General features: G+C 45.9%; 1 protein-coding gene across 4 annotated transcripts in view; it reads right to left on the minus strand.

The window, feature by feature from the left end:
- Window positions 1–11507: 11507 nt before the first annotated feature.
- Window positions 11508–14305, minus strand: part of LOC140916966 (protein FAM162B) — a 28673-nt gene continuing 25875 nt past the window's right edge. For all 4 annotated transcript variants that reach the window (XM_073358862.2, XM_073358861.2, XM_073358863.2 and 1 more), the window contains one exon: window positions 11508–13309. In XM_073358862.2, coding sequence (XP_073214963.1) covers window positions 13202–13309 — 108 coding nt within the window. In that variant the 3' untranslated portion in view covers window positions 11508–13201. The remainder of the gene's footprint in view (window positions 13310–14305) is intronic.

Consider the following 14305-nt stretch of genomic DNA (forward strand, 5'->3'; position numbering starts at 1 on the left):
ACCCTCTGAAAAAGCCACCGAATTTCTCCATTGTTACAAGTATTTTAATATAAAATCGAGCCTGAATAAATTTTCCTATTTGGGTTGCAACGTAGGAGGTGTTGTAGCTTTTATATCAATCGTTATGCAAACCTGCCTTTAGCATCACCCTTGGTTAAAATCATCCTCCAGTCTGTTAAAGTTATTATAGACACTGAGGTAGTGTTTGGACTAAGTTAACTTTCCAGAGATTGCGTCATGCAGCCAGTGAGTTAGCATTATAGAAAGCAAGGAAGAGAGAGCGAGGAGGAGCCTAGTTCTTCTTTCACAGCTGTGAGAATCAAAGGTCAGGAGAATGAACTGGTGCAGGAGAAAGCAGAATCCCATCTTCTTTAAGAGACTTGTGTGCATTTGTCACCAAATACTCTGAGTGTTGCAGACTTAAGTTGAGACTAAGTATATATCTAAGTGATCACACTTCTGGAATGCTTTGGAATATAAGGGTGATATGTAGGGCTGTTTACTCACTTCTTCTGCAAGGAGGCTACCCAGCCCAGCAGGAGAGCCTCTCCAGGTATAAAGAAGTTTTATTGTTCCATGGAAGTCGGTGGAACTATGTGGCTTGACACCAGCTGATACTGCCTGGCCTCTGTCCATGGGGGTGATTTACATCTGCGAGGTACACAGAGTGAGCAGCTCCTGTGCTCCCCAAATGGAGGTATTGCAGATCTCCCCAGCCCTTGTGCAAGTCAGCAAGACTCCTCGCATGCACGTGCGTGCACACAAGCGCCCCCTGCACGCTTCCACAAGGAGTGGGGACACGTGCCCCATAGTGAGCTGGTACCAGAGTAGCGTTGGGATGAGCAGGCAGTTGGGCTTTCCCCTCCCGCCCCAGCACATTTCTACCCGATTGGATCTATCGACGTGCTTTGAGCGATGGTCAATGGAACAAAATGGGGAAGAACACTCAGGGCTCTAATTATTTACTTCAGCTCAAACATGTGTCATGCCATAGCCTGTCAGGCTACAGCACTGTCTATGCACAATGTTTAGGAAGCTACCAGCAGAATACATCTAACATCAGCAGGAGTCCTGCAGCCCTCTTCCCATGGCTAAGGCCTGATCTACACTAGAGAACGAGATCGGTTTAGCTACGTCGGCCAGGGGTGTGACAAATCCGCACCCCTGAGCAGCATCATTAAGCTGACCCAAGTCCCCATGTAGACAGAGCTAGGTCAACGGAACAATTCTTCCATCAGCCTAGCTACCACCGCTCGGGGAGGTGGGTTACCTACCCCAATGAGAGGAACCTTCCCGCAAGCTATGCTGTTGTAGCACTTTGAGTATAGACAAGCCCTGAGATACTTGGTTTCTATTACCCGCAACTACTCACTGGTTAGCGTGAGCTCAGGACACACAAAACCCATCAATTAGTGCCGAGTGCCAACACGGTTCACAAGTGAGCTTGCCTTTCTCAACAGCTGGTCTCCCAGAGGAGGCTTTTATCTACTGGCTCCACCTCCTGCACGAAACCCATATTTTTTCTAGTGGGCAACTGCAGTAAAACTGCTTTATGTTCTATGAAGCCAGATTTTTTAAAACCACTGCATGGCTTTTTTTTTTTTAAATACCGTTTTATATTGGCCAGGCAGGTTTCCCTTCAGCAATTGTGCTCTATGAGGTGGAACACAAATAGGTCAGTAAAACATCCAAGTAGGATGGTTAGCAGAGACCTGAGACTACTCTATGTGATTAACGATCTGCAGATTAGTTATCAGATACCATCACTTCAGCACCACACTTTTGGGTGTGCCCTTTCTCTCCATGAAATTGCAAAGAGAAACCACCAAACCAAAACCCACCACACAGAGCAGAAACAAAAGGATCCAGCAAACAGAACAAAAATCTTACAAATGTTGAGTCCAGTTCAGAAAAGTGTTGCACACCCTCAATGTCTATTGATGTTATCGAGGGGGCTCATCAGCTTGTGGGACTAGGCCAGCTTTTTGTACATGGAGTCCTCAGTGGGGGGGGGTCTCCTACCGCACACAAAGGCTGATTAAGACCCTGACTCAACTAAGCAATTTCAAGCACCAGCATTCCTGTTGAAGTCAAGGAGGCGACTCGTGCTTAACGTTAAGCATTTGTTACGTTCCACAGTGTGCACTGAAGCATATTAAATGCAAAAGGGAAAAAAAAAACCACCAGTGGAGTATTATGGTTGTCAAATTAAAAAAAAAAACCCAGAACAAGAGTGAGGGTATGCAAACGTTGAACTTGGAAAAGCAGCGTCAGCTCAGCTGGGTGCATGTAAGTCATCTTTTGTATGCCTGTTTTTTCTGGTTATGTATGTAGATTAGTTACTGTTTATATAATGAGTATACGGGGGGCTGGAACAATCTGTACAGTGGGGGTGCTGAGAGCCATTGAAACAAGTTGTAAACCCTGGATAGAATGGAAACCACTTCAAGCCGGGGGGCATGGCAGCCCCTGCACCCCTAGCTCCAGCACCTATGTGAATATACCTTTGACTATGCAGAACGTGAAGCGTTTCACCCTCATGATCAGCTGTACTCCTATTTACACGTGGATGGGCTTTGTAAGGACAGTGTGTGGAAACTTATTTCACCCTCAGATCACATTCTTTGCTTGATTTGCCAAAACATTCCCAAGTGGTGTTTGTCTTGGTGAGGAAGAGTTGAAGAATGAAAGAAGAGATCTGAGCCTTTATCTCTTTCTTTTCCCCTTCTTACCGCCTTTCACTCTCATGTTCCACACCTCCCTTTGTCTTTGCTCTGATTTTCCCCTACTCTGGCCTCTGGCACATACCAGTATTTAAGTTAAAATGATGATGTCATTAGTAACTGTCAGTAAGCTTTCTGATATCAATATGCTCACATGTCAGACTCATAGCAAAGAGAGCTACCTCCTCACAAAGGCTGGTGACAGCTGAATCAGCATGGCTTGTTTCTCCATCATGGACTGCAGCCACCAGCTCAGTTTCCCTTTGTTTGGTTCAGTAATTTAGCCTCTGGTCAATCCCAGATCTCTTCTACTGCCAGTGTAAAACTCCAATCAAACAATGTATCCAGCAAGCCATTCTACATCCCCTTCCCTCCAGGGTCTGGACCATCTTCCATTTTGATGTAGGAGAGATGAAAGGGGTTTCCTCACCCAACCTCTCTCACAAGTCCCAGCCACAGGCCCTCAACCAGGAACTCAACACTCAGTTCATGTCCCAAACCCTCTGTTCTCTCTTTGCCTAAGGCTTCTGCCTTCCCTCTTTTAGCCATTTAACTTCCTCTCCCAGGAAAAGGCTGTGGCTGACTCTCTAGTTTAACACCCCCCTCCACAGATAATCCAACACCCTCTTATTACTAAAAGTCAGAATGCTTCTTAACTTTCTGTCCATCTACCTCTTAGGACTCCTTCCAGCTCTTAGCACCTCCACAAAGGGACTCCACAATACACTTCACCTCTTCCTTGGTCTCTCTTGTACTAGAGAAAGAGGGAGCTCTTTATAGTGCTTCCCATTTTCCCAGCATGCATTACTGCCAAGCCTACAACTCCCATCAGTCCTCGGAACTACCACTCCCAGAATTCTTCTGTTCTGGGTGGAAACCAGGACCATAGCAAAAATGAACGGGGTGGGGGGGGGGGGCGTTCAGAGAGCTACCCCTGCCTGTGACAAAAGGCAATAACAATCTCTATCAATACTGGGCAAAAAACATCACAACCAGCTGTCACCAGCGATGAGGAGAATGGCTCCATCTCGCAGGTCATAGCCTGCAGCTCCTGCCCCATCCAGAACCTGGGTAAAAGCCACTGAGTGACGTGCCATCAGAGCGGATGATGCATTTATCACATCCTGCCCTTTACAACAGGCAATGCAGGGAGGTAATTAGGGGTTCCCTGATTTGCAGTCTCCTTTCCAGGCTCTTGTGAGGGTAGCACAACAAGATATTGCCCTTTATCCCAGGTGGCTTGAGGCAGGCTAGTCTAGTGGGTAAAGCCCTGAACTAGGAGACTTAGGTTCTAGGCCTAGCTCTGTTGTCGAGTGATTTTGGGGAAGTTACTTCCCCTCTCCGTGCCTTGGAAAGGGCTTTGAAAAGTGCTACGTAAGGGTCCCTTTTCGACGGGGTGTTCCGGTCACAAACTGGACACCTGGTCACCCTATGTTATTGTTATGACTCATGATCCGGCCCACGGGTAGAACATACCGCTCTGTGTGAGTGTGGATCACACTCCCCTGACTTACAATGAGGCAGCGAGAAAGCATAGGGCCATGCCACGTCTTCCCAGCGCAAAGCTTTCTGCCTCTTTCCATAGGACTGACAGCTAGGTTCCCGGCATTCCTACTTCGTATGAGAAAGTGGCGCTATTCCACACGGCACCTCAGGAGGAATCTGCCCCTGAGATGCAGTGGGGCTGGGGCAATTTTTGTTTTCGAGTGTATATATCTATAGCTACAGATGAGGAATGTTGCAAATCACTTTCCAGCCTTGTGTGTTTGCTTCGTGGCAGGAATGTGACTGGGGACTGGGCAATCAAGTTTCTGGGCACAGTCATTTTTGCAGGTATATCTTTTATTCTATTTTGCTCCGGATGGCCAGAGTGCACCAAAGGGGGAGACCTGCCTTGCTGAATAGGAACAGCTTGTTTCTGTTCTTTGCAATGTCAGCTTGAGTAGCCTTTTTGTAGCCGAACTGCATTAAGATGTTAATAACGAGAGCTCAATATCCCATATAGCTGTGCTTTGCAGGGAGGAATCCTGCTCCATCCCCATGCCACAGCCACAGGAGTTTCCCTGTGCAGGGTGTCAAGGTGCAGAGAGAAACCCATACAGAGGGTTTGGAACTCTCCACCCTGCCTACCCCAGGGCCGTGCTCCACTCCCAGTAGGATGGTCCAGTATCGGGTGGGTGGGCGACTGGCCTGTCGCTCCATGATTAAGGAAGCTTCTCCAGGCCCGGGGTGGGTGAGGCACAGTTATTATTACATCCCTGACACTCCTGATGGCCCACAGCTTGGCTGCCACTTTGGGGGGGATGATTCCATCTGCACCCTGTGCCTTTATCTCTTGGGGATAAGCCTGGGGATTTGGCCCTGACTAAGAAGAGTAGAGGGTGTATCTCTTTGGGACCTGCATGGAAAGCCTATTTGTACATACCAGTTCTCTACAAGTTGGGGAGCTCAATTTGTAACTTGTGTTCTTTTAGGTTTATTTTTATTTTTGCTTTCGGTGATTGCAAAGCTCTGCACAGTTATGGCGACTGTATTCCTCGCCCAGCACTGGTTAATGATGAGAGGGCTGCAGCACTCTCTGAGGCCTGAGTCTGACATAACTCACCCTCGTGTAAATCCAGAGTAACTCCACTGACATCACTTTAGATAAGATCAGAATTTTGCTCATACAATCAGAAAAAGGCCATAAGAGGTAAGTAAATGTCTCGTTTTTAATAAAGAGCCTTATTACTAAGCACGGCCATCTAGAAAGGAGCTGTCAGAACGATAACTAACATTGACTTACATCTTCTTGCACAATATACACTGTAGTAGGTTTACTGGGCAACTCTAAAATCTCTAAGAGTTTCTTGATTTCAGGTTAGCAACCTCTCCGCAACCATAAGAAAGAGAATTGCTAACCAGTAACTTCCAATTACCTTTAGGAATCTGACTTAAGCCATCCTTAACTCAGCCTGTTTTGCTTTGTTATTAAAGTTCATTTGACGTAAAATTACCTGCTGACTGGGGACTCCTGCATACACAGTGTGGGCTGCAGTACTTTACAGACACCCTGAATTTCCTTGCTTTGAAAGTTTGTACTAGTCCCTCAATGTAATTTTAAATAGTATTCTATGGTTTCACTTCCTTTGAGACGGCACTGAGTTAATGACAACTTGACAGTCTTAATGAATGTCCTTGGAATCACTGCATAAGATTTGCTGCAGGATAATTTTTAGACAATGATAAAATAGCCAGCAGTTATGAGTTATGGATAATGATTAGTGCAATTCACAGTACACCAGGTGAGGCATGTTTGTGTAACATGTATAGTAGAAGCAGGAATATGACCCTCTGGAAATGATTGTATTTAGTATGTGACTAATTCATAGGGCCATTTCTGGCTTCATCTGGCTATATATAAAATGTCTCAAAATTACTCCTAAGCTATGTGAGTGAGCCATGTACCACAGCTGTGGCCTATAAACCCTGTACTTCTATACCTATCATCCTGGGCCAGATTCTGATACCCCCTACTTACACTGACTAGAACTTCAGTCCATGGGTGAGACCATTCTTTTTTTTTTTTATTGCCTCGCAGACCCAATCATTGTCCAGGAGCCCATTGTACTAGATACTGTACAAACCATGACCAGGGAGATGAAATCAGTGGGAGTTACTCACCTACCAATCTGTGAGGATCTGGGCTTTAGAATCCAAGTCAAAGTGACCATTCACTGCGTGAGGTGCTACTCAACATGAGCGGTGAGTCGGCATCTGGCCCCATGATGTCCCCTTAGACCTTTGTCTTTATGTGAGGAGATGGGCTTCTTTCTAGACAAACACTTAGTTCACGGTCAACGGGGGTGTTAAGCTGCCGTGCACTAGCCGGCCATGTGCTGATGGTCTGCGTGGGCCCTGGTGCTGCACGTATAACGTTCACAGTGTGCTTTGCTCAGCCTGCTGTGAAACAGGAGTAGATCAGAGCATGCTAGGGAACTGCCAGTGGGCAGTAGCAGGGTCCACACAGACAGTGTGTGGCAGGCTAGTGTGAGGTAGATTTACAGCCCAGCTGACTGCATGCTAATTGTTCATATAGACAAGCCGTGAGAGGGCCCAGACCAGAGGTGGAGTTGGCCAAGCCAACTAAACTTCAGGTGTCGGGTGTTCAAGTCCCACAAGTAAACAAAACATTTTAGCCTGGCCTTGAGCCTCTTTCACAGTGTACATCCACGCTCACATGCTGGACATGGCCTAACCCTGATCTGACACCCATGGAATCAGACCCACACCGGGAGTCAATGGGCATTAGACTGGTTTATCAAATGCAATTGCAGTAATGTTACTTCAGTTCATTGAATGAGTGTGTGATGCTGGCAGACCAGGTGCCAAGACTTTAGGCTTCAGCTGAGCACTGACAAATTCATCGCTGGAAGCAAGTCTGTTTCACTTGTGTGATCGTATGGTTAAAATGGGGGTTAGACATATGGCAATGTGTTTAGCGTTCAGACTTTGTGAAATGCTTTTCAATTGCTGCATGCATTAATCTCACTTATAATATCTTTACCATATGCCATAAGGTAATAGTTATGTTTTTGCTTTGTAACTATAACAAATATTTGCTCTGGAACTGTGAACCCAGTCAGGAGGGATCCTCTCCTGCCCATCAAGAAGGCCGATCAAAACTAAATAGGCCATTGCGGGACATCACAATACAAAGGCTTTGTTAATTTCCCCTTACATCCCGAAGAGGCTACGTGCAAAAGGGCTCATCCCATCAGCTTGAATTCTGGAAGAAGGAAAAAAAATAGCCGGACAGAAAATTTTTCATCTTTTGCTGTTTAGACACTCACAGAGCCGGAGCTATGAAACAGAAGCAGAGATCCCAGGGTCAGTGTGGGTTAGTCCTAAAAAGACCTTCACAGCTGACAGATTGCTACAGCTCTGTCACCTTTTGGAACCACAGACTAACTCATTTGTGTATATATGCCTGCCTGCTTTAACGTTGTCATAACTCTCTCATTTCTTTCTTAGTTAATAAATCCGTAGGTAGTTTACTATAGGATTGGCTACAACTGTTGTCTTTGGTGTGAAATCTAAGGTACAAATTGATCGGGGGTAAGTGACTGGTCCTTTGGGACTGGGAGTAACCTGAATGTTGTTGTGATCTTTGGTCTAAGTGACCGTCTATCAGTAAGTCCAGCTTGCCTGGGTGGTGAGATAGACTGGAATACCCAAAGTGACTGTCTGTGACTCCATGGTAAGGCTGGTATAGTGCTGTAGGAGTTCACATTTGTTACTGGGTTGGTGAAATGACAGAACACACAGCCAGTATGGGGTCTCTGCCCTGCTTCTGGACAGTCTGGTCTGGGGTTGGCACTCGCAGACGTGAGCTACTCCAGATAGCATGAGAGAGTGCTCCTTAATTAATTCACTTATCTTGGATCTGTAGGAGGATGGAATGTCTTTGGGCCAGGTTTACGAAGGGATTTAGGTGCTTAAAGAGGTACATAGTTGCCTAAAAGGACCTAAGCAGGTTAGGTACAGCGAAGTTAAGGGACTTGCCACAGAATGACTGTAACAAAACCAAGATCTCTAGAGTCTTCTGCTTTAGCTACAAGACCAGCCTTCTCCTCCTCTTCTCCACTGGGAGAGACTGGTGATACAGATGGCAAATGCTTAAAAACCTAATAATAACTCCTATCTAATAACAACTCCTACACCACCTTTAAAAATGACTGGGGGTTAGAGGATAACGTTTAAACAATATAGACAGAAAAGCCTGAAATGTGAAGGGGTTTGCTTGTTATACGTGCAGGATACTGCATTAATTAGAGACTTTTCATCAGGGGATTTCAAAGAACTTGACAAACGCAGAAAGAAACCAATTTAAATATGCAGAGTTTCCATCCTAGATTATCTGAGCAGTCAGCACTATATCATCCTCTAGTGGCATCTGTAATTACTACACTCCCATGACTCTACAAAGGACACTGCATTATATTGTGCCAGCAATTTCTCGTGAAGGGTAGCGGTCAAGTCAGACATTGGTTAGCATGATTGTTTGCAGAATGTTTCACATTAAAAACTAACCACCCTGTAAACAGACCTTGTAGATGACTATGCAGAGGTATATTTCATTATAATTAGAGCTATACAAATAATTGACTTTTTGGCTTTTACTAGCAATTCCAAAAAAATGAAAACACAATTGTTTTGGGTCAAACCAAAAATGATTTTTAAAAAAATGTTCAGTGAATTGGAAGTTGAAGAAAAAAATAATTTCAGATAGAACAAAGCATTTTGTTCAACCTAAAACAAAATGTTTCATTTTTGACTTTTGAGCATTTAACATGTTTGATTATTTTAAAATTAAATTGAAGGAAATTTCTAATTGAAAAGTCATTTTGAACCCAAACGAGTGACGATTTCTGTTTGAAAATGTCAAAACAAAAGCTTTTGACTTTTTCTGAATTTTTGTTTTTGTTTTGCTTTTTTCGACATGAACAGATTTGGCCAACCCGGTATGAAGTCACAATATGTGTGTGTTGCTGAATCTTCATGGGTCACACACACACACACACACACACACAAATTGGTCTGAAAAATTTCACCCAGCTCTATTTATAAGCAATGAGTACCCAAAAGCAACCAGGGCTGAACATCCAGAATGATACTATTAAAAGTGGGTGCGAGGTATTGGAATCCTAACTGCTTCGTCTCTTGTTTACTGATGCTTGTAATACAGGAGATTATATGTATTATATATGTATTAGCCAACAGAGCTCTCATCTATTTAGGAGGATTTCATACTCTCTCTTACCCAAGAACCCCCCAGCTATTTTGTTTCTCAGGTAGAGAGATGAGGAGCTGTTGGCGGGTGGAGTAATGGATTCATTTGCTGGCTCTTAGAGGTATATTTAAGACTGCCTCTGTTTTTCTGCTAGGAGTCATAACAGTTGAAAAATAGGCACCAGGAAAGTTATAGTTCTGATCAATGTTACGGTGTTTGAACAGCCAACTAATGCTGTTGCCCCGTGCGATAGAAGTCTGAGCATGATGCACACCTTGTTTCAACAGAGGCTTTGCCAATTATCTGGCCATCAGTAGGAAGGCAGCATGTTCCTCCTCCTGTGAATGTGTTAAGCAGAATTCAAGCCTTCAGCTTACACACAAAGAATCAGCTTCACATAGCAAACCAGCCCATCTGTGAGGATAGATGGAGACACACAAATGTCCCTGTCTATAGCCAAATGTACACCAGGCCAAATCCGCTTAGGCCAGCCCCAGTCACCATTCCCAAGAAAAAGGCTGAAGGGGTTCTGCAGGGTGATGAAAACTCAGCCTAGTTCCCTTCACCGAAGCTCTGAACACGTCTCCTGTAACGAGGAGGGGTATGTCTCCATGGGATAAAAGCCCCACAACACAGCTGCGGCTGGCCCGTGTCAGCTGACTCGGGTTCGAGGTGCTCAGACTGCAGAGCTAACAATGGAGCCTGAGCTCTGGGACCCGCCCCCCTCAAGCACCGAGATCCCCAGGGGGCCAGGACCACCTACTCCAAAACTCTGTGCCTCAGCACTGACTCTGGTGCTCCTGCCCAGCCCTATCCCTGGAGCCGCACTGCCAGGGCGTGTCCGTCACTTGCTGCCCCTGGCCTCGGTGCCACAGCATGGAGGAGACACACAGAGAAGCTGATGCAGCTTCAGGCCGATTCCCTACAGGGCTGGGAATTACCAGACCCCAGTGGCTCTGGGTGGTCCTGCCTCCCACCACTCCACTCTACAGCACAGCACTTTGGACCATGGGGACCATGCGAGTTTGGGCGGACCCCATTCTAGGGCCTGGATCTCTTTACAGGTGCTGCCTGGATTGTGAGCCCCTGTTATGTGTCTACCGTGGCTGGCACAACAAGGCCCCGAGGCTTGACTGGGAGCCTCTAGATCAGTGGTTCCCAGACTCGTTCCGCCGCTTGTCCAGGGAAAGCCCCTGGCGGGCCGGGCCGGTTTGTTTACCTGCCGTGTCCGCAGGTTCGGCCGATCGCGGTTCCCAGTGGCCGCGGTTCGCTGCTCCAGGCCGATGGGGGCTGCGGGAAGTGGCGGCCAGCACGTCCCTCGGCCCGCGCCGCTTCCAGCAGCTCCCATCGGCCTGGAGCAGCGAACCGCGGCCACTGGGCGCCGCGATCGGCCGAACCTGCGGACGCGGCAGGTAAACAAACCGGCCCGGCCCGCCAGGGGCTTTCCCTGGACAAGCGGCGGAACAAGCTTGGGAACCGCTGCCCTAGATATAACTCTAATATGAAGAATTCAATGTGAGTAATAAGCTTAACCATAGTGGGGGGTCCAACTCATCCCTGGTGTAACCCCATTGACATTGATGGTGTTACATGAGGCATGAGTTTAGTACAGTGCATTCACCATGTTATACACCGGTTGCATTTTTTTATGAATAAGATAAAATGTACTTTTTTCCCCGTCAATGGCCTTGTTCACCTCACGCAACGTACAAGTCTCTTGAAGCCCAAAAGATCATGAATAATGCAAGGTGTTTGAGGTCGTTACCCCACACATCCGAACCAGTGCATTTTCATGTCTGAAAGTTTAATCACTTCTGTGGAAATGTAACTTTCAATATTTCATTAGCATAGTCTCCCAGCTGTCAGACATCAGCCAAGAGGCTTTGGTGACACTTTCAGTGCAGCTGTGAGAAGATGCCTTCATTTTAGGTGGAATTGGACAGCTGCTTTATCACAAATTAATGAACCACAGTGACCAGAAAATCCAAATTTAGCAAATAATTTATTAACAATTAATTCTGACTACAATCAGAACTAGACAAGTGATTGGGAGCTTTCATGTGAGGCAATGACCTGAATTAAAAAGAAAACCACAGGGCAACGCAACAAGGCAAAACGCTTTGCCATGACAGTGCGTCTCTACATAAGGGCAGGTATCCTGAGATAAAGATCATTGCCCAGGGACCCAGCCACCAAGGTCAGCAGCAGAACTGCTTGACTGCAGATGCATCTTCTCTGGCCCCAGCACCTTTGAGCTGATATTTCCCTGATATTACACCCACTGGCTGTGGCCCAGCTGCTCCCGTGGACCAACCCAAACCAGCTTGATGCTACACCACATTCTCCCTTGTGAAAATAGGTCCACAGGGAGCGTGAACACCTCCCTGCTTGGCTGATCCACGATTTGCCTGCTCCCCACCCCGCTGCTAAGGAAGTACACACATTCTACTGCCAATCAAAGCTAAGCATGCCCACAGAGAGGAGACTTAGGGGTTTTTTAGGGGTAGGGGTGAAGACAAGATTTGTGCATAAGTGATTTTTAAAATTCAGCTCAGCCATTATTCCCCCCAGCAGATAGGCTCTGGAAGGTCACTTTTACCAAGCTTTCCACCACCCCCTTAAAGCAAGCTGCTAGAATATGGTTCGTTTGGATTGCTCTGATTTAGTGATACTGCTTTTGTCCCTCCAAAGACTGAGTGCCTGGCTCTGTATTTAGAATGGTGGTATCCTTCAGCAGAAATACCAGGAAGTTTTCTATCTAAGAAATGTATATGGCTCCCACTAGTGCAGTTAGACCTGGTGAGGAATTTTTCACTGAACCATTTTTGTGCTAAAACACAGTTGATTTTGACAAATCTCCCAACTCAAAAACTTTTTGGAAGGAAGAGTTGAAATTGTCAGAATGTCCCATTTCAGCATCTTCTATCCGGAAAGTATTGGGGGTTTTGAGTCACAGTGACTTTTCATTTCAAAATTTTAGTAAATTTAGACTAAAAAAAGGTTTATAAAAAAGGGGGGGGAAAGGCAAAATTGAAATAAAAAATACCTAGATTGCCCCCCAAATATTGTGGGTTTTGTTTGTTTTTGTTTGCAAAAACTTTTGAGATTTCAACTTTTCATCCTGATCTTGGATGGGAAAATTTTTTTTGAAACCTCAACAATTCTCACAGGGTGAGAAAACTGCTTCTGGCCTCGCGCTAGCCACAGTATTTGAGCACCTCACAATCTTTATTGTGTTTGCCCTCACAACATCCCTGTGAGGTAGTCAAATGCTATTACCTCTATTTTATAGATTGGGAACTAAGGCATAAAGAGTAAGTGACTGATCAAAGTCACGCAAGGAGGCAGTGGTAAAGCAAGGAACTGAAGCTGGATCTCAAGAGTCCCAGGCTAGCACCCAACCCTCTGAACCACCCTTGTCCTTTTTTTCAGCTGATTCCAAGCTGGCCAATGTCGGTTTGGAAAAAAGCCGATATACTGATTCTGACTCGCCAACTGAGGCCTATACAAAAGCTCAGAGATCAGCAGAAGGCTTCTAACCAAGTCTGCTGGCATTTCCACTAGGGTTTCAAATTTCATGAGTAACCAGTTTTCTGTTGGAAATCTTTGCCGTGACAAGAAGCTCCAAAGAGTTAGCGGAACGGAGGTGCGTGTGCCACATATATAAATCACTTGTCGCTGGCTGCTAAAATCAATCCCGCCTTGATCACTGAGTTTTCATTGCAGCTGCCTCCAGTTCTGTCTCTGCTTCAGCCCGCCACATGGCCTTCTTTTCAGCATTCATCCTCAGCAGCGTGTCCTCTCTTCTCGCAGCCTTTGAACATAAACGGTGAATCTCATTTGCACAATAAAATTTCCCCAACAATAAATATCCCACTTGTTTGCTTCTCTTGCTTTCCGTGTTCTTTTGATTTTTTACAATGAAAGAAATTATTGAAGATAGATTTCCTTGCTTCACCTAATTGTCAGCATTTGGAGCCTCTGATTAGCAGAGAAAGCATATTGCCTTTGCTCCAAAGGCATGCAAACATCTAGGACAAACCGGGGCGGTGGGGGGGCTTTCATCACTGAAAGACCCAGAAGCAGAGACCCTCTGGAGTTGTTTTTGTTTGCTTCCAAAGCCCATCCACCCATCCCTGTTTGTTTAATTTATTTCACTCATAGGCTTCAGGCCACCAGTTTCCACATCAAGGTTTCCCATCCCTGCCAGGAGGCCACCTGTTCCCACCTACGCTGAGCTGACGTTTCTGGAGGCTGTGTTTTTTCTGTGCTGTCACTCATCAGAAGGGTCACACCAGCCCAGCAAGGAATGGTCACTGCACACAGCTGATGCGTGTGTAATTAGACCACGGCGCTGGATGGTCTACCTCACAACCAGCAGGGCAGCATGAACATCAAGCAGCTGCTGAGCGATGCCGCCGCAAATGACAATTCCTCCAGGGCAAGCCGAGCTTGCGTGGTCTGCTCAGTGGGGAGTGTGAGCCCACAGCACTGGGGAAAGAATGGGCTGAGTGGCCTGAAAGAAATGGATACAGTGTCTCACTTAGGCCTGAGCCAAAGCCCACTGAAGTCAGTAGGAATTGTCCATTCTCTTTGGAGAGGACCTATACTGAGCCACAGAGAAATAACTGGTTTTTAAAGTTGCATTGCAATGGGTTATTGCAAAGTCAATCAGAAAGAATAATGGTCCAATAAGTCACATCACCAATACCATACTACAGCCAGAAACATGTGGTAAGTAACTCATCATCCCTAATATATTGGTTAATGTGTATTTGCTCAAAAAACCTTTGTATTTATTAAGAAAAAA

This window comes from Lepidochelys kempii, chromosome 9, assembly GCF_965140285.1.
Source record: "Lepidochelys kempii isolate rLepKem1 chromosome 9, rLepKem1.hap1, whole genome shotgun sequence".
Classification (NCBI taxonomy): Eukaryota; Metazoa; Chordata; order Testudines; family Cheloniidae; genus Lepidochelys; species Lepidochelys kempii.